The sequence below is a fragment of the Ursus americanus genome, chromosome 24 (genome assembly GCF_024610735.1).
Source record: "Ursus americanus isolate L20-20 chromosome 24, mUrsAme1.1.p, whole genome shotgun sequence".
Taxonomy (NCBI): Eukaryota; Metazoa; Chordata; class Mammalia; order Carnivora; family Ursidae; genus Ursus; species Ursus americanus.
This window is the reverse complement of record NC_142150.1, coordinates 38,150,752-38,174,514: the sequence shown is the minus strand read 5'-3', so window position 1 is coordinate 38,174,514 and position 23,763 is coordinate 38,150,752. Positions and strand designations below refer to the sequence as shown.

Sequence of the window (23,763 nt, the reverse complement as noted above, 5' to 3'; positions counted from 1 at the left end):
AAAGTGCCCACTGTATGCACAGGCCCCGCCCCTTTCCCAGGAGGCCTTGCACCCCCGGTTGGCGGTGGCCTGGTCACCCTCACCTGCACTCCTGTTTAAACACTGGGGCTTATAAAGTCGGGGATCAAACCCTGCTCAAGCACCCCTGCCTCAGGCCTTCCCCAGCTGCCTGGAACCCCCAGCTCTAGCTCTTGGTGCGCTAAAACCTCTTGGCGGTATTCCCACCCTAAGCCGCTTATTTGGGTCCAACTCTCAGCTGGCCCATTGGGTGGGGCTCCAAGGAAGGGCACAGAGCCTGAGCTGGAACACCCAGCACCGTGCCCGCCTGCAGCCAGCCACAATTTAACCCATTTGTTGAGGACAGCGGTGCCCAACACTGGCCACAGAGTGCCCACCGTTCCCTGGGCACATCCCAAGGCCCAACGCAGGCTTATTGGGCCACTGCTTCAAGCTGCCAGCCCGTGGGTACGACAGCCTCCTGACACCCACAGCTGCCGAGCCACTACCTCCAGGGTCCCAGATGTCAGAAGTGAGGACCCAGGTGTCCTGGGGAACTCTGGGCCCTGCCTACCTCTGGCCCAGGTGGGGATGGGCTTCCGGGGATGGGCCTCGTCATCGGTGGAGTCATCGCTGTTCAGATCCATCCCATAGTTATCTGGGTTGATCTTCGGGGGGGCCCTGTGGCCCTGCGGAGTCATCTGATACGAGGTACAAGCTGGAGACTGGAGAAGACAAACGTGGCTGTCAGCTCCCCCTCCCCACCTTCTGGCATCTCTCACCGCTGAGGAACACTGGGGCTCTAGTCACCACCCCTCATTTCATGGGGAATAAAAAAGGTTCAGGGATTCACCTTTTAATTTAAAAAAGTCATACCACATACATGACAGCCCAGGACACTCCCCTGGGAACCTCATGATTGGTACTTTTTTTAACCATTTGTGATAGATGTATATTCAGCTAATTTCCGAGTTTTTGTTATCATAAACTATGCTGCCATGAAAACCCTTCCACGTACATTTTGTCTATAAGAGCAATACGCTGTTATAAGGGCTTGTTAAAAAAATTCTAGTACACGGGCACCTGGGTGGGTCAGTCCATTGAGTGTCCGACTCTTGATTTCGGCTCAAGTCATGATTTCAGGTTCCTAAGATCGAGCCTCGTGTCGGGGTCCACGCTCAGCACGGGGTCTGCTTGAGATGCCCTCTCTCCCTCTCCCTGTGCCCCTCCCCCTGCTCACACTCTAAGTAAATAAATAAATAAAATCTTCAGGAAAAAAAAAGAAATTCTGGTACAAGCAACTGGCACACGGCTGTCAAATAGGAGATTTACAAGTGCTGAAACACACAGATGTCTACAACATACTAAATGAAACAGAAATAAAGGGGAGAGGGACTCAAGCTGCCAAGTGGTATATGGTATAGACTAAATGCTGTTTGTGCTCCCCACACCCCCCAAATTCTTCTGTTAAATCCTCACCCCCGTGTGATGCACTGGGAGGTGGGGCCTTTGGAGGTGATTAGGTCGTGAGGATGGAGGCCTCCTGAGTGAGATCGGTGCCCTTAGAACACAGACCCCAGAGAGCCCCTGCTCCCCTTCAGCCTGGGAGGACGCAGGGAGAAGACAGCCGTCTGTGAGCCCGGAAGAGGGCTCTCACCAGACACTGAAGCCGCTGGTGCCTTGACCTTGGACTTCCAGCCTCCGGAACTGTTGTTTAAGCCACCCAGTGTGGCAGTTTGTGACAGGAGCCTGAGCAGACTAAGACGGCACGGCAGACGGTGCCCATTTAAAACTCTGTGTGTGTGAGTGTGTGTGTGTGAATGTGTGTGTGAGTGTATGACAGTGTGTATGTGAGTGTATGAGAGAATGTGTGTCTATGTGAGTGTGCATGTGTGAGTGACAGAGTGTGAGTACAGTGTGCGTGTACGACAGTGTGTATGTGAGAGTGTGTGTGAGAATGAGTGTGTGAGTGTATGAGTGACAGAGTGTGAGTACGGTGTGCGTGTATGACAGTGTGTATGTGAGAGTGTGTGTGAGAGGATGAGGATGAGTGTGCGTGTGTGTGTGTGTGTTTAGAGAAGGTTTATATGTGCAAACTATACAAAGATACACACCGAACTTTTCCTGTAAGGGTACTTTCTTTCACTTTATATTTTTTTAAAAAGTTTAGTTTCTTCTTTTTCTTTTTTCTAAAAAATTCTACTTTTTTTTTTTTTTTAAAGATTTTATTTATTTATTCGACAGAGATAGAGACAGCCAGGGAGAGAGGGAACACAAGCAGGGGGAGTGGGAGAGGAAGAAGCAGGCTCATAGCAGAGGAGCCTGATGTGGGGCTCGATCCCAGAACGCCGGGATCACGCCCTGAGCCGAAGGCAGACGCTTAACCGCTGTGCCACCCAGGCGCCCCTAAAAAATTCTACTTTTAAGAGTAAGAAAATATACAGACCAAACATGGGAAAAACAATTGTGCCAACTGTCTCCTTCCTCTTTCTTCGGGTCCTAATCCACAGTCTGTGCCTCCAGCTCCCGGGAAGGGAAGAACCAGAGCCCGGGGCGGGGGAAGGGGGGCCTCCGCTCGGGGGCCCGGCCTCACCTGCACGTCCACGGTCACGTTCAGGCTTTTGCTGGCCGCCGCCGCCGCCGCCGCCTCCCCAGCTTTCCTCTGCTGCTCCTCCTGCAGCCGCTCCTCGGCCAGGCGCTGCTGCTCTTCCTGGGGCGCAGCGGAGGCCGGGGGTTAGCGACCCTGCGTGGCAGCCCCCGCACCCCCCGCCAGCCCCAAGCGGCCAGACCCCACAAGAGCCCCAGGCCCGCTCCCCTTCACCTTCTTCTTCTTCTCCTCCAGTTCCCTCTGCAGCCGCTCCTTCTGCAGCCGCAGCGCCTTCTCCCGCTCCTGCTCCTGCAGCTCCCTGGGGACCAGGCGACAGCCTGTCAGGGCAGGAAGCCGCGTCCCGGCCCAGCGCCCCCCAAGAAGGAGCCTGTCCCTTAGCAGCTCCCCCGGTGAAGGCAGGAGCCGCCTGCCGCTGAGGGCCCCTCGAGTCTGGCTTCCGCACACTCCCCGGAAAGCAGGCGGCGGGACAACTGCACGCCCCTCGGCCGTGGCAGTGGGCCCTTACCTCTCGGCCTGGAGCCGCTCCTGCTCCTTCCGGCGCTCCTGCTCCCGCTCCTGCTCCTTCCGCCGCTCCTGCTCCCGCTCCTGCTCCTTCCGCCGCTCCTGCTCCCGCTGCTGCGCCAGCTGCCGCTCCTGCTCCCGCTGCTCCGCCAGCCTCTTGGCCTCGGCCGCCTTGCGCAGCCGCTCCTGCTCCTCCTCCTTCTTCTTCTGCAGCAGCTCCTGGTGCCGCCGCTCTTCCTCCTCCTGGGAACAGACGGCAAGGTCAGGGGCCTCAGGCCAGCCTGGGGTCGGCGACGCGAGGGACGGGTCCGGGAAGGAGCGCAGAGAGCCGGCCGAGAGCCCGCCGCCTCCCGGACAGAGCTGCACAAGAACCACCGAGAAGACCGCTTTCAGGCAGCAGCCGCGTCAGTAGTTAAGGGTAGGGACGGGAGCCGGACTCAGCAGCTGTGTGACCCTGGCAACTGGCTGAAGCTCTCTGGCCTCGGTTTCCTCACTGATAGAGGGAACGACAATACCTACAGCCTCATGAAGTTGCTGAGTTCGTACACCGAATAAACTTCCAACAGTGTCTGGCACGCAGCAAATACTAACTACACGGTAGTTTTTAGTACGAGAAGCCCCTGGTGACGGATTTGTGTTCCCTATCGTCCCAAGACTGACACTTCCCAAGAAGAAGTAAACCCCTACTCTTCGAGGCAAAACGTCCAATCCTCACACCAACCCTAGCAAGTAGATACCACCGTTAGCTGAAGGAACTGAAGCCCAGCAAGGTCGAGTGACCTGCCCAGGGTCACACAGCGACTGAGTGGCAGAGCTGAGACTGGAAATCTGGCTCCCGAGTCTCTATACTTACCCCCCAAACTGTCACCTCTAGAGAAAACGGGAGGCAAGTTACTGTCACCGTCCATGTCTTCAAAGCATTTGTGGAACCTCCTCCGGGCTTGAAGCCACAAGGGCCGCCAAGACCAACCCCGGGACTGAGGCACATCCAGGCCCTCCCCACCCTTCCCAACGCCCGAGCCTCGCCCACCTGTCCTCGTACCTGTTGGAGCCGCCGCAGCCGCCGCGCCTCCTCCTCCTGCTTCCGACGAGCCTCCACCTCCTCCATCTTCTTGGCTGCTGCCTTCTTCTTGGCTTTCTCCTCAGCCAGCCGCTCCTCCTTGGCCTGCAGAGCCCCCCGCCCCGTATGTGCCCATTACAGCACACCCCTCCTCACTCAGCCCTGCAGAATGGGCCCAGAACTCTGCACCCCGTGCCCCTGCAAACCCAGCTTATTCCCCACAGCCCAGGGGAGGGGCGCCCAGAAACCACGGCCCCAAATCTGACCTGCTTGGGGCCCACCAGGGTATGCCCCCGCACCCCCCCCCCCGGAGCATGGCTGCCCACCAGCCTGAGGCTCGCACCTTCTCGGTCTTCTCGTCGATCTGAGCAAACTTCTGCTCGATCTGCTTCTTCTTCTCCTCCTTCATCTGCTCCACCCGCTCCCGGGCCTGCAGCACCTTGCGGAGGCGCTCCTCACGCTTCCTGCGGGCACAGGGCAGTCGTGGGGAACCAAGCCGAGGCCGGGGCAGGCCGGGGTCAGGAGCCCGAGCACTTACAGCTTCACCTCCTCCAGCCGCCGTCGCTTGTCCTCTTCCACCTTCTGCCTGCGGAGCAGCTCGGCCTCCTCTTTCCGCCGCAGGTTCTCTAGGCGCTGCCGCTCCTTCTCCTGGGGTGGGGGTGGGGGGTGTTGAACAAGGCCCTGGTGCAGCAGGGAACCCCCGGCCCCGGCCAGACTGCTTGAGAGGCAGAGTCACCCCCAAACATGCCTCCCTCCCCAACCAGATTGAGGCCTGGGGCTGCAGTCCTTCTGGGGGGACCCGAAGGCCTCCCAAGTGCCCTGGACTGAACCCTGCTAAGTCGCAGCAGCACAAAAGTCAGGCTCAAAATTGGATATATGTTCTGATTGTAACTATGTTAAAGTGCACTTGGGAACAGAAGGAAGGAGGAGACCGGGAAGGGACAGACGGCTGTAGAAGTTACAGTTAACATTCCACACGGGGGGTGGTGGGTACATAAGTGTTCATCTATTAGTACTATGCTCTGTCACTTTTATACTATGTGTACACACACGCACACTCTTTTGTGTTTCTCGATATTTGAAAAAAATGAAGGATGGCCAAATGCTAACAGATTACTACAGGCTGGGGAGATATATTAAGGATGGCCTCTTTTCCAAACTCCCTGTGATAACAGGTACATGATGATTTTTACGACTTTTTTAAAGTACTAGTTGGTTGTGGAGCAGATCAATGATGGAGCCCTTCTCCTCCGCATGCCCAGAAAGCCGCAGAGGCACAGCGGTGGGCAACTAGAGGGCATAGGTGGGGGCTCCGAGCCCTCCCTGGCCAAGGACAAGACTGGTCCTTGCCCCCTGATGGCCAAGGGCATGAGGGTGGGGGCTGGGACCTGGACCAGAGCCACCCTGCATTGCCCTCTCCTGGCTCCCATCAGACCCTCACCTCTGGGCTCGGGCACCCACAGGCCCCTCTCCCTGCATGAGTGACTGTCCATTTCCCCTTAGCCTCTGACCTTGACCGCAGATTTCCCACCTAGAAATCTGGCCCCAAGGCAATACGACCCTAAAGATGGAGAGCAGGGCTCCTCTGGGTTGAGGGTAGATACAACCTGGTACACACGGCCTCCCCACTGAATGTGGCCATAAAACCTGAGTGCACGGAGCAGCTATGTGAGGCCTGTGTGAGCAGACAGATGGAGAAGATCAGGCTTTGAGGCATCACTAAACCCTCAGGAAGTTTACCACTATGTTTCCTCTCCTCTAAACTCAATAAGATCTGAAACCCCAGAGGGACCCGTGGGGCGCAGACAGACAAAATCTGGGAGAGGCCCTCTCGTTCCGACTCAGGGAGTGGAAAGGGAACATCTAATGCGCAGAGTATGCAGAAACCCCAATTTCAGTTTGTCCTTTTCTTCCTCCTCTCGTGCCGCAGGCCACAAGCAACCCTGTGGCAGTGGGGACAGCAGCAGTTATAGGAACTGAAGAGTCACACTGCGGAGCTGTGATCCCAGAAGGCTGTGACAAGGCTTTTGGTCTTCTCTGTCCCCCCCAACCAGGTGACTCTGGATGTAGGCGTGGACGCACGCAGCACACCAGGGTAACTAAAGGCCCAGCTTCCTGGAGGGAGGATGGAGAGGGGGATCCCCAGAGAAGGGAAATGTACGAGACAGACGGAGAAAACGACACTGTAAGGCTGTTTGTGAATGCCAGGGCTCAGCCACGAGCTGCAGATACGTAGGTCTGACCCTATTACACCAAGAACTTTGGAGAATTAAACTCACAGACCACCTGCCAGATCCTATCCTGACCACCGACCAGCACACCCAGGACAGATCCAAAGAGCATGGCAGAGGCTTTGAAATCTGAACATAGGAACCATATCCCTGCCTGCAGCCTGAACCAAACCAGGTGGGTCGCTGGCAGAGCAAAATACCAACATTCTTTATAAGATTTCAATAACACGCAGCCTCATAACATGATACGCAAAATGGCCAGGATATAATCCACAATTCCTAGTACACAGAGAACCAGCGAAATCTCAGCTCCCACGTGAACACAATCAGAAGCCACCAATGCCAAGATGACAGATGTTAGACTTCTCTGACAAAGACATCACAGCCGCTATTATGGCTGTGTTTTGACAGTAATCATTTTCTTAAGACAACTGGCAAAACAGAGAAATCTCAGCAAAGAGAAGATCTAGAAAAAGGCAAATTGGAAATTTTAGAGCTCAAAATACAGAAACGGAGATTAAAAAATTCAGAGCCAAGGTCCAAGAGCAGAATGGGAAAGACAGGCACATGTCAGTAAACATGAAGACAAATCCACAAAGTGTGTCTGATCCAGAGAGAAAACTGCTGAAGAGAAATGAACCGAGCCTGAAGGACTGCAAGACACACAGGGAGGCCCGCCGCAGGCATGGGTGTTGTTGCCATCCACGATGGAGAGGCAAGAACGCAGTACTGAAGCAGAACTTCTTAGCAATAGTGGCTGCGAACACTCCACATTTGGTAAAAGGTGTAACTCTGCAGGTTCAAGGTCACCCAAGCAGGAGAAATCAGAAGTCGACTCCCACCCCCTGCTCTCTCGTGAGGAAAGCACCTGGGAGGCAAAGGTCACATAGTACCTGGAGGGCCCACTCCCCTCTCTTCCTGCCCCAAGTGCCAACCAGACTCCAGCTTCCTACAGGGCTCAGCAAAACCGGTTTTACTCTCGAAGTTTGAGTCCTAAAATCTCCCAACACAGGTCAGGGAAACTATCCTGAGCATTGCGAATTTTATAGAAGAAAGCAAGAGTTGTCCGTGTCATAGAATCCACGTTCGCCCTCTGCCCCAAGCCTCCAAGGTGGGCTGGGCTGTCCCTGCTCCCCAGAGGTCACCATTGAGGCCAAAGTAGCAGGTGAGAAAACCAAAAGCTTGTGGAGCCCCTTCTGCCTCCAGGGACCTCAACTGAGCAGGCTCTCTGCCTCTTACCAAAAACCACTTCATACCAAGCCCTGTGCTGGGTGCTTGGAACACAGGATTCTGGCTCATCCATTTCTATGAAGCGACCTCGATCTCCTTTTGTAGACAAAGGACACTCAGCCAAAGGTTAGGAAACTAGTCCAAGGCCCCGAGGTCCCTATGACCCACTTAGGCCCCCTGTCTCCTGAGAACAGGTCCACCACCCCCAGATGCCCGGTGAGGGATCTGGGCTCCCCAAAGCAGGAAAGGGCAGCTCCCTGGACCTCGCAGTCATCCCCACGAGGCCTGTCAGGTTCCAAACCGTCTGTGTGGGGCATGGGAGTTCTCTATAGGAAGAGCGAGGCCAAGTCCAGTTCGCTGCTGTGGGCCCAGGTGCCTAGCAGGGGTCTGGCACACAACAGGAGTGGAAGGCCACATAGCCTGCTCGCCTGCACATTAGAAGGCATGCCATCGCCTCGTTCAACCAAAGGGGACCGGAGGAAAGTTCAGGGCCTACCTGTCTAGCTGCTGAGAAGCCCCTTGACCTACCAAGCCCCAGGCCCTCAGCTAGAGGCAGAAGCCCTCCTAGTAGGAGGCCCTTCAAAGCGCCAGCGGGAACAAAGGAAACCCCAGGAAGCCAAGACTCCAGGATGAGCCGATCCCGGCTATCTGGGGCTCCTTCCTCAGGGCCCGTGGCCCAGCTCAGCTCTGAGGTATCTGAGAAGAGAACAGCTTCTGTGGCCTTCTCTCCAGAGGCCGCTGTTGACAGTTCCACCGCCACCCCCACCAGACCCAGCCTTCAACCCTGGTATCCCCCCACTGCTCCGCCTCTCAAGGCAAGTAGCTCAGGTCTGTGACCCCATCAATCTCAGTGGCTCTGGGGATCAGAGACAACTTATCTGTTCTCTTCGCAGCCCCAGACCCCGAGGGGGAGCCCGGTGCTGGGGAGCAGGGCGGGAGGTGCTATGGGGAAATTCAAGCTGTGACCCCCATAAGTAGCCACAGGCCCCACCCCCTCTGCCTCCTCTGGCTTCAGGGAGGCTCTGAGATCAACACTCGTCCTCCTGGAAGCAGAGACAAGGGCAGAGAGGACAGACCCTGCAGGGGGAGGACACCGGAAGGGCTGGACGTCTCCAGGCAGCCACCCAGCGCCTCCGGCTTCTCCACCCCCTCGGCCGTTCCCCCTCCACTTCCCATGTTAGTGCTTCTACAGGCGCTGGTGGGTTTGCAGGAGCAGGGCTACCGCTGGTAAGTGCTAGTGGGAGCTAGGTTACCGGGACAGGAAAAGGCTTTACTTACAACGAAGCTGCACTGTGGGGGAGAGGAGACAAGGAAAAAGCCAGGAGTTAATGCCAGGCTGGGGGACGCCCTGAAAGCAGGCCACCCTCTTGGCCATGCCAGCATCGGCGTGGGGCCCGCAGCCTCTCATCAGCAGCCCCCTGCCTCCTCCCATCTCACCAGCCGTCCTCCCCAGTGAGCACAGCGTCCACGTGTGTCCCTCACCTTAGCTACTCCAGCCCCCAGAGGGTTGCGGGGAGCATGGGGATGGATGGCCATGGCACCGGTCAGCTATGCCATTTCTACCACTTCCCAGCTCAGCAGCCGAGGCCCAGGCGTCACGCTGAGCCGCGAAGCCTCTGAGCCGCTGAGCCTCTAAGCCGCAGTGCAGAGCCCAGGGAGCCAGGACAGTCCTCCGATGCTGAGGCAGCCCATGGCCATAGAGGATGCAGCTGGCTCTTGACCAGGGCCAGGTCACAGCCGCCTTGGCCCAGATCCACGCTACTCCCAGCAGCCGAGGGGACAGACTGGAGCCTGCAGCCGCGCTGGCCCGGCTCCAGCAAAGCTCGGCCAGGCGGACGGGCTCCCTCACCTTCGGGTCCACGCGCAGGGGAGTGTTGCGCTTGATGAAGGATTTCATGACACTGCTGCGGGGGGCCGAGGTCGGGGTCATGAGCATCTGGTTCCTCTGCACAGTGTGCAGGAAGGTCCGGAGGGGCCGCACCACCTGTGGATGAGGACCGGGGTAAGGCCATGCGTGTGCGCATGCTGGGCACCAAGGGAGGGCAGATGCCCACTCACCTTGCTGGCTGGACAGGGCGGGGAAGGGGTCTTGCTCCTGGGGGCTTGCAGCTCCTCCTCCTCCAGCTGCTGCTCCTCGTCCAGCTCACTCACCGCCTGCTTGTAGCTGCGCTTCCTCCTGCCCCAGCGTGGCGAGAGCCGCATCACAGGGCTGAGCCCGGACCCTCCCCAGAGCCCCAGCCACACCCCATACAAGGTCACCCTGTGAACAAAATGGGCCGAGCACAGGGCCCCAGACTAAACAGCACTGCTGAGGTGGCATCTCCCTGACCAACGCTGTGCTGCCCTGTCCTGGTCATGCAGCCAGGAGGATGCAGACGACGGGGTCTAGGATCCGGTCACCCACTCCCAGACCGGGTTTGTCTCATAGCGGGGGGCCAGCTCCTTCGCTGAGCCGGAGCACTAGGCCCCACTGCTGTCGAGAAGAAACAGAGGCCCCCGACCACAGGCCCACCCTCCCCGAACAAGGACTCAAGGTTCACGCCCCACTGGGCCCCTCAGGATCGTTGCTGGCACGCCCCTGCCAAGACGCAAACCTGACACTCTGGGGTGGCTCCTTGGGGCCATCTGCTTGGTCAGTCCTGGGCTCTGTGAAGACAGCAATTTCAGTGAGGCTGCAGGGACAGCTTGGAGGGGTCAGCCAGCCCCCCCCCACCAGGAGCAGCCATGGCAGGGGCTAGGCTCTCTTCCTGGCAGAACCCAGGGTGGCCACTGGCAGAAGCCATCAGCCTCAGCACCGACTGGCCTTGAGAAATGTGGGGACATCCAGAGCCCAGCATGCTATGCCCAGCCCGTGGACCCCTCACCCCCCATGCCTGGCCCCTGTGACAAGAATGGCAGGACAATCCTATTGAGGTGACCCCAACCATGTCTCATCCACCTCTAACACTGAGAGCTGGGGGATGGGTAACTTCCAGGAGCTGAAGCCTATGGAAATTGTAAACTCTAACAGACCTGTTACCCAGCCTCAAAACCCCACTCCTCCAGGCCTATTAGCTGGGGTCAGCATGATAGGAGGAAGGAAGGGCTCCTGTGCAGGGTCCCCACGTGGGGAGTGGGGTCAGTACATTTTGTTTCACTGCTCAGGAAAAGAGCCAATCTCCCCTTCCCGTTTAACACTCTCCTCCAAAGGGACCTCGCAGCTTGCCTGTGGGCTACAGGGCTGGCTTGGCCCTTGTCCCTGACCCCCTCATAGAGCTGGGAAGCCTTGTTCAAAGACCTCGCAGCTATCGTGCTCTTCCCACTAAGGAGACATGAGCCAGGCCTCTGGCAGCCTGGGGCTGCCTGAGCCCAAAGCTCTCCTGTCCTCTGCACACAGGGGACCCACAAAGGTGAGAAGTGAGCCCATGGCAGAGACACAACAAGGCCAGGTGTTCACACCCCAGCGCAGAGTTCCTTCCACTGCCCCCAGGAGAGGGGTTCAAGTCTCTGACCTGCACGTTCACAGTCAATGTCCCAATTCAGGCCCCCCACCCCCACCCGGCTTCATACACCGGCCAACCGTGGCCACTCACATGGCCCTTGGAGCAGCTCTAGCCAAAAGCTGGGCGATGAAACCTGCGGACCCAAAGGAGATCTACACACCCCTGGGTCTCATTTACCTTTGGCCGATAGTGCAGGATATGGGCTTCCCTCTCCCCAGACAGAAAGTCAGGCCAAGGCCACTAAGGCCAGCACGGCCCTGGTCTCTGTACATGGCAGGTCAGAGACACTCACCTTGCTGCCCTTCAGAGGGCGTTTCCTGGCCACCAGCCACAGGCCGCGAGCCAGGTGTGCTAATGGCGATCTTGGTGGCACTGCGGGGCACGTTCTTGGGGACCTGGGGGAGGAACCGAGGCTTTGGGGTCTCACCTGGGACTCCCAGGCCCCTGAGCCCTCCTCTCCCCGGCCTGCTGCCTTACCTCTGGCTCATCTGACTCCACAGGCTCAGCCTCCTCACTGGGCTTCTGTTCAGGGCTGAAAACAGAGCAAGAGGCATATGGGACCCGCTCAGCCGGCCTGAGTCCTCCTCACAGGAGCCCTTCCCCAACCCATCGGATGCCCTGGCCTGGGTCACAAACCCACACTGCCAGGCAGGCCAGGAGGACAGCAGCCAGAGCCCGGGGCTCCCTGGAGTGTCTGCCGCCTGGGCAGGCAAGGGCGGTCAGCTTCTGAATTCGGTGCACTCACTGCATCAGGGCCTGATTGGGGACCCCGGCTCCACCCCAACCCCGCGTGCCGGATGAGCCACTGTCTGTCTCTTGTCTCTTGTGAGGCCAGCAGGCCCTTTGAATTTGACAACCCATGGAGCCCACGCCCCAGGGTAAGGCTTGGAGGAGTCAAGGCCAGGCCAGGGATGATACCTGCCTGATTTGCTGCCTGGTTAGAACGGGGTGGGGCTGCAGCAGTAGGCAGTCCTCCCCAGGAGGGAAAGCTCAGCACAGGAAATGCTTCCAGCCCTGGGGCTCACCTGCACAGGAATCCGTGTGCCCTGCCCAGCCCTGGAAAGGTCCCCAAGCCCTGGAATTGAACTCACCCAACTTTCTGGGGCACCTCAACATTCAGGAGCCTCTCCAGGTAACTGTGACCTGAGGGGAAAACAAATGAATAAATGATGCCTCAGAAACTGGCCAGGCGCCACTCCAAAAGGCCCAGAGAGCCAGGTGCTGGTTGGGGCTTGGCCACTCTTCACCTGCAGCCAGACCCTCTCCACCTCAGAGACCTCCCTTCACTAGACCCAGGCCCTCTCCACCCCAGAGACCCCTCTTCACTAGACCCAGGCCCTCTCCACCTGAGACCCCCTCCCTTCACTGGACCCAGGCCCTCTCCACCTCAGAGACCTCCCTTTACTGGACCCAGGCCCTCTCCACCCCAGGGACCCCTGTTCACTAGACCCAGACCCTCTCCACCTGAGACTCCTCCCTTCACTGGACCCAGGCCCTCTCCACCCCAGGGACCCCTCTTCACTAGACCCAGGCCCTTTCCACCTGAGACCCCTCCCTTCACTAGACCCAGGCCCTCTCCAGCCCAGAGACCCCTCTTCACTAGACCCAGGCCCTTTCCACCTGAGACCCCTCCCTTCACTAGACCCAGGCCCTCTCCATCCCAGAAACCCCTCCCTTCACCACGTACAGAGGCCCTGAGCACATTCTCTCTGCTCCTAGCAGCCTCAGTAGAGTTGCTGCTTTATGTCTCCTACTGCTCCCTAGCTGGCAACCTGCCCATCTGAGGGCACGTCTTGGCTCCTTCACCAGCCTGGGAGTATCTTGGGAATGTCTGATTCCAGGCCCCCAACATCCAGCATGGGGCCCAACAAAAAGCAGCTAATTCATTCCACAATTATTCTTTGAGGGCCTACTATGTACCAGGCCCTGAGCCAGGCCCCGGAGACCCAATGGTGAGCAAAACAGAGCCAGTATCCGGTCTGTATTACCATCAAATAATCCTGCGGAAGACATGTGGTATGTGTGATGACAAGACAGAGCAGAGGATTTTGAAAGACCATAAGGGGGATGGGACCTGAGCTGGTCTAGAGGCTGCGACGTGAAGGAAAAGAAGGTCACGAAGGGGCAGGGTTGGCAGGGAGAAGGATGCCCAGGGCAGAGGTTCTCAAAGCGCACTCTCGGACTTCTGGAAGTCAAGTGCCCAAGAAGACCCTTTCCGGCAGGATCCGTGAAGTCCTGTTTCCATCATAACACAAAAACATAATTTTCCCTTTTCACTGTGCTGGGATTTGCCCCAAAAGTGCAAAAGCAATGCTAGGTGAGACTGCTGGAGCCTGAGCGCCAGATGGAAGTCGTGAAACCAAACTGTTCGCCACGCTCAGCACAGAAATGTCCAGTTTCACTTAAGAATGTCCTTGATGAAGGAGTAAAAACAATGAATTTTATCAAATCTAAACTTAAATACATGCCTTTGGAATCCTCCATATGAAAGTTTGAGAGTGGAAAGTTTGCGTGGTGCCCTCTGCTGCCCACCCGTGTCTCTGCAGAAAGAGCCCATATTTGAGTACCCAGCCCAACTAACCACTTTTCATGGAAATATTTTTAATTGAAAAGGCAACTGGCAAACCATGGCTATTCCATCTTGGATACTTGGCAGACATTTTCTTAAAAAATGAAGTCAGTCTGTCACTTAATATAAGACAATAAATAATATTTGCTGCCAACAATTAAAAAATGAGGCCCCTCCAAGAAAAGGCAAAAAATAAAATTTAAAAAAATATGTGTGCACTACCATGAGCTTCATAGCTTCCCAATACCTACAGACTTTTCCCATGAGATCAGAAAACAAATGTGTGTTTTTTTAAAAAACAGATGAGGAAGGGTGTCAACAACCTGGAAGGTGCACATAACTCAGTAACATAGTATTTTTCCAAATGACCAATGCACAAGGCTACAAAATCAGACGTGGCTAAAAGTTCCATTCAAAGTGCAAGACAGACCAAGGCGGGATCAAGGATAGTTTTGGATTTCACACTGCAAGGAGCATCTAAGAAGCCACTTGTTTTGGGTTATGCCCAAATTATCAAAAAAAAAAAAAAGAATGTGCACAATTATCTGAAAAGACTCTTTAAAGTACTCCACTCTTTTCCAACTACGTATCTGCGTGAGGCCAACTTGTCTTCATATGCTTTACCCCAAACAACACAAGGCAACAGACGGAGCACAGAACCCGCTGCTTTCTTTTGAGCCACACGTTCAAAAGATCTGCAAGATGTCGAAGTGTGCCAGTGTCCTCATTACTGTTTTGTTTCGGAGAAGAGTTATTTATTTTATTCATTAAAAAAAAGAAATCTAATGTTAATAGATAATGGGCTTTTTTTAATATCAAAGTATTAAATAATTTTCTTCATCTTCAGTATCACCGTAATAGGACTACAGAGAATAAAATATTAAATAATACTGAAACATTTTCAATCCTGCAGTTTTAGTTTCTAATACAGTAACTATCAGTGGACGGAACCCTCATAATCAGAAGCTCTTGGGGTCCTCCGTAATTTTTAAGACTGAAAGCAGGTGCTTAGCCTGAAAGTTGAGAGCTGCTGGTCCAGGCAAAAGGCACAGCACCTGCAAAGGCCGTGAGGCAGGTAAGGGCAGGCTTTTCTGAAGGGAAGCTCAGAGACAGCTTGGGTGAAGCCAGGCGGTGCCCATGGGAGGAAGGGAAGGAGGGGAAAAGAACAAAGGGCTGGAGCAGCAAACTGTGAGGCAGAGAGAGAAGAACAGCAGGACCCTGCTTCCGGGGGTGTAGTGGGGCCTGGGGCAGCAGGAGGGAGCGCTACAGAGCCCGGCCTGCTCCCACCTGCGGGGTCCAGGAGCCAAAATGGCTCCCCTTGTTTCCCATCCCAGCTCAGGGCTCAGTGAGAGAGCAGAGGGATGAGGAGAGGCCACGTGACTGCACAACTCTTCTGCCAGCACAAGGACTCCTCTGGAATGTTCAGTGCCATCTCTATGCCATTTGGGTCTCAGGCCTGGTGTGGTGGCAGGGAGATGGCATCAGTCCTGGCAGAGGGACAGATCGGTGGTTCCCCAATGCAGAGGTGGCTGGGGGACCCCAAAGAGCAGGACCCTCCAAAAACTTTGAAGTGGCCTCTGCCTAACGGCTTTAGAGCCCACCCACCCGTCGTCAACTGCTGTAACATTTCTTTGCCCAACAGCTCGATCTGGCCAAAGTGCGCCAGGCCAGGAGCGCAGGGGATGAAAGCCCCTGCCCGGCAGCCCCTCGCCTCAGTGTTCCACCTGACTTCCAGGGGCTCCCCCACAGCACCAGGCCCCTTCACTGGCAGGCCTTCCTGTCTCACTTCCCCACGACCCCGCTGCAGGCGTTTCCCGCGCCTCCAAAGTTAACAAGTTGCACTCAAATCCTGACATCAAGGCTGCTTCTGAGGGACCCAAACTAAGACACCCCCCTCCCCCTTCACTCCAAGTTGCCTGGCCAGCCAAGCCCGAGCCTGGGCATCAGGAAGGTCTCCAGGAAGCCTCTCCCCTCACTGTTCCACACTCTCGCAGCCCAGTTCAGGTCAGGGTCAGCCTGGCCACACCCAGACTGAGCATCAGGAACACAGGCCTTCTTGGGTTTTATGGCGAAGACTGACTGAGCCGGTACCATACCCAAGCATTAAGATGGGGTCTCTATCTACATTCAAAGGCAGGTGTTGTCACCATTTAACAGATGGGAAAACTGAGGTCCTGAGAAGGATGTGCCCAAGGTTACCATTGCCACGTTTTACTGTCTCCCTCCTTTCCCTCCTCCTTCCACTTCCAGGTGGATGAGCCCTGCGCTCAGAGTGAGACAGACTTGTCTAGTCTCTCCCCCGCCCTCCCTCTGGAGCTCCAGGCTCACCTGCTCCATCAGACCCCTTCCAAGGATCAGATTCAGGCCTGAGGTAACCACCAAGGCAAGTCAGACACATCTCAGCCGTTCTGACAATCCAAAAACGGACAGTGTGCCAGGCGCCCGGACTACTTGTCCTCAGGCCCCAGGACCCGGAGCAAGTCCTTCCCCAAGTGGGGAAAAGACCTGGCAAGGTGAGGCGCCCTTACCTGCCGGACCGAACCCCACTCCAGGGCTCTCCATAAGGCCTCCACAGCAAGCAGCCCACCATCCCAGGAAGGCCGAAACGTGGGGCTCAAGCCCGCTTCCCAATTTTATAGATTCGGTGGCCACCATAAGCTTCAGGTTCCTCCTCTGTAAAGTGGCCGGGAATTCTAACAGGCTAGCAGTGTTGCTGTTAGCAAATGAGAATCTAGTGTTTCGTACATCTGGAAGTGCCAGGCAGGCAGTGACCCCAATTTTAAGACAAAGTCACTTAAAACCTGGCCCTTCTCCATCAACCCCACTGCCTCGCCGTCCTCTGGCTGGACCCTGGCAGCAGCCTCTTCCCTGGTCTCCCTGCCTCCTTCGCTCCCTTCCTTTTGGCCATTTTCACACAGTGCCAGGGACCTTTCAACAACCATCAAGGAACCACATCCTCCGCGTGAGTGGAGTCAAGCCCAAGCCCCTTGTGTGGCACATGAGCCCAAGATACCCCATCACTTGCCAAGTTATTCCTCTGGGTCCTCGTACAGGCTGTTCCCTCTGCCAGGGATACCTTTCCTCCCATTTTTTCCCACCTGCCAAAAGCCTGGGCATCCTTCAAAACCCTCCCAGCTCAGATCCCACCTCCTCCAGGCTGCCAGCCCTGACTCTTACAGCTGCCTATCCTCCTCTGTGGCTCATAACAGCTACTCCCACCAGAACAATGGTCCCCTGAGCTGGGACCAGATACTGATAAAGTGGCTAACGTGAGAGGCGCCTGAGTGACGCGGTGAGTTAAGGTTAAGCCTCTGACTTTTGGTTTCGGCTCAGGTCGTGATCTGGGGATTGTGGGATGAGCTCCATACTCAGCAGGGGGTCTGCTTAAGCCTCTCTCCCTCTCTCAGCCCTTCCCCCCTTGTGTGCACACTGTCTCTCTCAAATAAATAAATCTTAAAAAAAAAAAAAAAAGAAGAAGGCTAACATTAACAGCTGAGGCCCACGAAGTTTCTGTAACCTGCTCACGGGGCAGGTAAATGGCTGAGTTCTCTGTCCCTCCAGAATGAGCCTGCTGCAGTGAGCACCCCCATCTCTTTCCCTCAGTATCTGCAGACCAGCAGTTGCGCTACCAGGAGGCGGCCTACAAACATGGGCAATCTACGTGAGCCTCTGTGGCAAGAAAGTGGAACACACCGGCCCCGGGGAAAAGGCCTAGGTTTGAGCCTCAACGTGGCCATTAATCACAGGGACACTGTGGCCAACCTTCCTGGACCTTAGTTTCCTCATTTGTAAAATAAGAGGGTTGGACTACATTTGCGCTGTCCAATATGACAGCCACTAGTTTAAATATAAGTTAAGTAAAATGTAATAAAACTAAAAATTCAGTTCCTCGATCACACTAGCCACTTTCTGAGGGCTCAACAGCCACATGTGGCTAGCAGTGGCTATGGTAGGGGACAGCACGGACAGGGAACATTCACACCGTTGCAGAAAGTTCTAGAGACAGCTCCTTGCTAGATGGTTCCCCAGAGCTCCTCTGGCTGAGCCAAGCACCAAGGACCCTCCACAGTGCCCCCACCGACTGCTGAGCCCCACCTCCCAGACTCACAGATGATGCGGGCGGAGGCAGCTGGCTTTTCGGTGGCTTTCTTGCCAATCCTGCTTGACCTGCGGACATAATTCTCCTGTTTGGCCACCAGGGAGTACTTCTGGGCCAGCGAGACCTGGCGGCCAGGGGAGGACGGCGCAATCAGGCTGCGCCGCACTGACTGCGGGTCTACGCGGGTACCCGTGGGCGTTGAGCAGTTATCCGGCAGGATGGGAGCCAGCACCCGCTCCTGCCACGGGGAGGCGGGAGAGCCCGACAGGTCCTGCAGGCCAGGGGAAGCCTGCGCGATCCTGAGCTTGGAGGCTGACCGGCTTGCTCTGACCCCTCGGCCCTTGGGGTCCTGGGGTGTGGCCATCAGAGAGCTCACAGTGACAGATTCCAGTCTCCCAGCCTCTGGCTTCTTGGGGGTTGATTCCTCCTCCGATATCGAGATGCTGTGGTCGGTGGGAGCTGCGGCTGGAGGGGACGGAGCCAGAGAAGGCGTCTGGGCGGACTGGAGCCGGCAGAGGTGTTGCTCGGCACTGCGGCGCTCCCTGACGCTGATCTCCACCATGGGCACCAGCGGGCCCTGGGCCAGGCTATTCTCAAGCTTCTTGGTCAGGGCTGTGGGAGACTCAGGGCTGGGCGAAGGGGCGGCTAATGCCGCAGTGGCCGCCGCAGCTGCAGCCGCAGCGCGGGTCATCCGCCGCAGGACAGAGCCGTTCTCCCCGACCACCGTGGCCAGCTTCTCCGCCTTGTCCTTGCTACGGAGGTGCCGGGAGCTCAGCTGGCTGCTCCGGGTTTTTCTGCGGGACAACCTGCTGGAGGCAGCAGAGCAGAAGCTGAGACAACCCGACAGGGCAAGGGGCACCCCTAAAATCGAGCAGGCGGCACCGATCTCCCCAGGAGCCACCGATCTCCCCAGAAGCCACTAGGTCACATGGAGTATGGATCAGAGGGCTTGGAGGCGGAAGACCAAGGCTCTAGTCCAGGCTGGGCCAACCCCCAGCCGAGACCCCTGGCTGTTCCTCTTTGAGCCTCAGCCTCCTTACCTATAAATCGGGATAATGCCAGACCTCGCAGAACTGCCAGGAAGATTAAATTCACACAAACTTCCCGCTGAGATCACACTGCGCCAAGCATCTTGCTGAAGGCTCTACTCATGCTGTCACTTCATCTACAAGGCGGCCCTGAGAGGCAGGGACCACCCTTGTCACCTTAGAGATGAGCACACTGAGGCTCAAAGGTAGAAAATTAACCCAAGGACACCCAGCCACAACGGGGCAGAGCGATGGTGCATGAGCTAGGGACTACCTGACCCCAAGACCCAGCCTCTTTCCCCTAGGACCCTGCAGCCCATGGTCATTTCCACGGGGAATTATCAAGTATGGCAACAGGGGGAACCCTGGTCCAGAACTCTGGTTCAGTTCACCGAGCAGAAGGTTGTATTCTTTTTCTTCTCCCACCTCTAGAAATCCTTCCCATCCTCCAAGACGTAGAACAAACACAAACACACACACACACACACACACACACACACACACACACACACACTGGACTCCATGGTATTGGGTCGTGCTTTATTTCCCTGGGACATTTTACCCCTCAACACAGCCCACATGGCATCCACCACTACTCCTGCCGGCCTCCGCTCCCCGTGAACACCTGCAAATCAAAGTCTCCTGGTGGGGAACCAGGCCTCCAGAGACCCCACCTGCCCAGCTGACCATCCTCCCACCTTTTCCGGATGGGGTCTCTGTTTTCATCCTGAATATAAGAAACCCGTCTCTTCTTCCGCCGGTTCTTCTGAGAAGGTGTTTTGGGCATCAGCTCGGGCTCCTTGCTGAATTCTCTGTTTGGTACAAGGAGGGTGATGATCAAAGCTGCTCCAGAACCGCCAGCCCATTCCCCGACCCAGCCTGCCCCACCCCTTTCCTGGCTGTGACAAGCTGAGCTGGGATGACTTGCAGGCCATGAGCAAGGCCCCTGCCAGGCACTTGGGGCTTCCTCGCAGAGACACAGAGCAGAGCAAGGCTACCAGGCAAGCCTCCGCAGCCCCACCCCGAGGGCCAGCCCAGCACCACCTCCCCTCCTTCCCATGATCCAAGGGCAGCCCCCAGCACACCGGGCACCCTGGAGGGATGCCTGGCAGCCTGTCTTGTGGGTCAGGTAGGGATGTAGGCTGCTGTGCCCCCAAAGCACCTCCTGCCAGCACGCCCCTGCCTTTACCTGGTGAACATGCGCTCGGCCTCCTCCTCGATCTCTTCGAGCCACACCATGTCCTTATTGTCCACGTTGCAGATAAACTCCATGAGCTTCTGGTCACACAGCTCCAGCAGGTGAATGGGCCCTGGGGCTGTCGACCCCATGGTGACTCTATCTGGTGAAAGCAGACAAGAGGCACAAGGGCTCAGGGTTGGGGGCTGGGACCTCCTCCAGGGGAAGACCCTGCCAGGGCACAGCACCCATCCCCCCAGCCACAACCACCCAGTACCTGAATCAGAGCCTCTTCCTGCTCGCAGCCACCCCCACAGGTGCAAAATCCCAAATGCCAATCCACTAGCCTCATTTTTGCAAAAAGAAGGGCCCACCCTTCTTGCTCTTCAAACGCCTTCCCAATCGACCGCCCCGATGCCACCCACAGCCCACTGTTCCCTTAAGTCCACACTTCCCAGCCAATTCTGGTAGCAACGGCCCTTACAGATGGCCTTTTCCAGGTCTTAAAATGACCAGGCATGGCCAACCACTTTCCTGGATCAGGGAGAAACTGCAGCCAGCACAGGACCCCTCTCTACCTGCCCAATCACAGGCCTGTGGGTTCCCCTCTTACTACCTGTGGGTGAGCAAGGGCTAGACACAGCCACCCTGAGCTACACACAAGTTGACCCCTGGCATCGGGCCAAAGAACATCAGCTCCAACTGCTTCTTCCAAAGGCCAGTGAACAGAGGGTTCTGCATTCCAAAGGAGTTGGTAAGTAAGCAGGGATTCAGAGACAAGCTCCTCTCCAAAGAGCTCCCTACCGCCTTCTCCCTTAAACTGAAATGATGAGAGAGCAGAAGGGGAGTGGATAAGCAATGTCTTATTTTTAAGAAATACAAAAAGAAATTTGTATTAAAAAATACAAAAAATACAAAACCAATGGCTCTTAATTTCTAAAAAACCCAGCAACTCACCTATCCTCAAGGCTCAATTATAAAATCACCATCAAAGCCCCAGGCCAGGAAGAAGTGCTCATTTAGTCACAGCAGGAGCTCAGTAAATATCCCTACGGGGGAATGAATGAGTGATGGACATCAGCCATCATAACAAACTGTGTGTCTCATGCCACGGCAGTGACCCGCCACTCTGATCTACACCCGTAGATTCGAGAACCATGCAGAGCTCAGCCTCCCACAGAAGACGGATGCTCCTAGTTGGGGCGCCTGGGTGGCGCAGTCAGTTAAACAGCCAGCTCTTGGTTTTGGCTTGGGTCATGACCTCAAGGTCGCAGAATCGAGCCCCAAGCCAGAGCCCTACATCTGCTTGAGTTTCTCTCTCCCTCTGCCCCTCCCCACTGTGCATGCTCTCATTCGCTCTCTCTCTTCCTAAAATAAATAAATCTTAAAAAAAAAAAAAAAAAAAAAAGGATGGAACCTCCTGGAAGGAGGGACTAAGTCACTGATCCCTTATAGAGCTTGAAATCAGGTCCTGTTGCAGCTTCACAAGACTTCCTGAGGCCTGATCTCCAGGGTACCCTAGCCTTTGTTCCTCCAGCAAGATCTGCCCTCTATCTGGAAACTTCTGCCTCCTATTTGTACCTGGATCTCAGCAACTCACGAAGGACCTGACCACCACCTACGATCCCATCCATCAATTTCAATTCTCCGCATGGCACTTGGGTAACTATATATCTAACTTATTGCCTGTCTCTGCCCACTAAACATTTGCTTCCTCGGGACAAGCCCCTGTCTGTCTTGCTTGCGGATGAAAAAGCCCAGAGCCTGGCACAGTGCCTGGCATAAAAGGAATACTTATTGAATGAATTAATTCATCTGTCAGTTCTATGCCTAGAAATAAACATTCTACAGGTACTTTCCCCCCCAGGCAACACACAGGGATACCATTCTACACAGGTTAGGGCACGCCATACACAGGTTAGGCCCCTGCTCCTAGATGCCCACTAATCAGGGTAGGGCCCGTTGAGCAGGATGGCAGAAGCTTTGGGCAGAGACAGCACTAAAGCCAGCCAATCGCAGGCATGGCCTCTCTGCTGCCATCCCTCGCCCCAGACCCTCTGTCCCAGAGCTCAGCTCTGGCAAAGTGTGGGACTCCAGTTCCAGGCCAGGAAAGAGAAAATTGTTTAAGGAAGCCAAAACCAAAACAAAGGTTCACTGAAGAGCTACAGCAAGCAACAATTTACTATCTTTTTTTTCTAAGTATTTGTTCAAAACAACAGAGTTGGTGAGAATTTCTTTCACAAAGTGCGAATAACTGCTTATTTAGGCTTCTTCCATGGAAAAGTTTTTTGGGTTTTTTTTTTTTTTTTTTGAGACCTCAGCTTGGCTACTTAAAAAGTCTCACTGTAAGTAAGAACAGAGGTGACACTGAGAAAGAAAGATCAGTGTACCACAGAGGCTCCTGGAAAGAATAGCAGAAAATCTCTTCCGCGGGTGTAAGAACCTGTGTGCACAAACCCAGGGCACCCAACATCCCACCCAGGGAGAAGTGAACTCACCTTCCTCTCCCAGTACCTCCCTCACACCACACACCAGACCAGAGCCGCCTCCTCACCCCACCCCCGGCCTCCTGTGCTGTGCCTTTTTTTTGAGGTGCAGGAAGTGGGGCACTTAACCGACTACGACACCTCAGTGAAGGCCGGTCGCGATCATAAATAGCTGCTCCCACTTACTCAGTCCTGCCTCGATGCTAAGGTGGAGCACCGTCCCATTTAACTCTCACCACGATCTCAAGGATACCCGCGTGCAAATGAGGAAACTGAGGCAAAGAGAAGTTAAGTCAAAGTCACCCAGTAAATCAGGGGCGGGGTCTGGATTTAAACTGCGCTGGTAACCACAAGCTACGCCGCCGGCTGGATTTCTGTCCCTGAAAGGCAGGCGCCAAATTTAGGCTCTGGGCACCCGCAGGGAAAGCCACGGGCGGCGGGATGGAATTGAACCGCTGACTGCGAACGTCCTTGGGAAGGGACAAAATGAGAAGCAGCACTGGCCTCCGGAAATGGTCAATTTAAAATGTTGCTCAGCTGGTGGGGGAGGTGTTGAGCGAGGATTAACTGTACAGAAATGCCATCTGGCGTAATCCCGGGTTGGTGTGCGCTTCCTGTGCCTCCAGGTCAACAAAGGGCCTCCTAGCACAAAACAGGGTGCTAGGCACCCGAGCAGGGGCGGGGGGGAGAGGGTTATTATTCTTTCGGAATCTGGTGATCTAGGTGGAGGGTAAGGGGCCATCTCAGGCGCCAGGACCAAGGCAGATCACCTCGCCACTTGGAAGAGGTGGCGCCCGTCCATTTCCAGGCCGCGGGGCGAAGCGGGGGGGGTGTCACGCCCCCGGTCTGAAGTTGGAGGCTATAGAATCGCCAACCACCCCCAGCCCCGCCGGACGCCCCGCGCACTCACTCGACTGCACCGCGTCTCCTAAGTGCTGCTCCGATCCAAGTCCGGCGGCCTCCCTAGCAGAGCCCCCGGCCGGCCCAAACCCTCAGCTCCGGGTCTCCAGGGCTCACGGCTTCGGAGAAGCAATGGGGCGGTGCAGCGCGGCGAAACCTCCGAAATTTCAAAACTGAAGATTCGACCAATCTCCGGTAAGTTTGTCTGGACGCTGCAAGACTCTAGACCAATCAGGTAAGAGAAAGCGCCAGCCCGGCCGCCTATTAGCTACGTGGGTTGGCCGTCTGCGGAACTAAGAGGCGGGGAAAGGAAGGGCTGAAACTTTAACCTGCTCAGCTTCCGGGAGCGGCGGCAAGCTGCCGAGGGAGGAAGTCGTGCTCTGTGAGGAATGCGC

At 55.9% G+C, this 23,763-nt stretch overlaps 1 protein-coding gene across 3 annotated transcripts in view; it reads right to left on the bottom strand.

The window, feature by feature from the left end:
• INCENP (inner centromere protein) overlaps positions 1-23,538 on the bottom strand; it is a 29,191-nt gene extending 5,653 nt beyond the window's left edge. The window contains exons 1-17 of one of the 3 annotated variants that reach the window (XM_045793792.2): positions 23,379-23,538; positions 19,995-20,145; positions 19,504-19,617; positions 17,787-18,586; positions 12,201-12,252; positions 11,587-11,641; positions 11,402-11,504; positions 10,222-10,273; positions 9,686-9,803; positions 9,477-9,611; positions 4,705-4,814; positions 4,510-4,630; positions 4,149-4,271; positions 3,111-3,349; positions 2,819-2,903; positions 2,591-2,707; positions 572-722 (exon numbers count right to left, since the gene is read on the bottom strand). In XM_045793792.2, coding sequence (XP_045649748.2) covers positions 572-722; positions 2,591-2,707; positions 2,819-2,903; positions 3,111-3,349; positions 4,149-4,271; positions 4,510-4,630; positions 4,705-4,814; positions 9,477-9,611; positions 9,686-9,803; positions 10,222-10,273; positions 11,402-11,504; positions 11,587-11,641; positions 12,201-12,252; positions 17,787-18,586; positions 19,504-19,617; positions 19,995-20,134 — 2,515 coding nt within the window. In that variant the 5' untranslated portion in view covers positions 20,135-20,145; positions 23,379-23,538. The remainder of the gene's footprint in view (positions 1-571; positions 723-2,590; positions 2,708-2,818; positions 2,904-3,110; positions 3,350-4,148; positions 4,272-4,509; positions 4,631-4,704; positions 4,815-9,476; positions 9,612-9,685; positions 9,804-10,221; positions 10,274-11,401; positions 11,505-11,586; positions 11,642-12,200; positions 12,253-17,786; positions 18,587-19,503; positions 19,618-19,994; positions 20,146-23,378) is intronic. The other 2 variants (XM_045793793.2, XM_087854952.1) reach the window with 2 other exon arrangements.
• Positions 23,539-23,763: the final 225 nt, after the last annotated feature.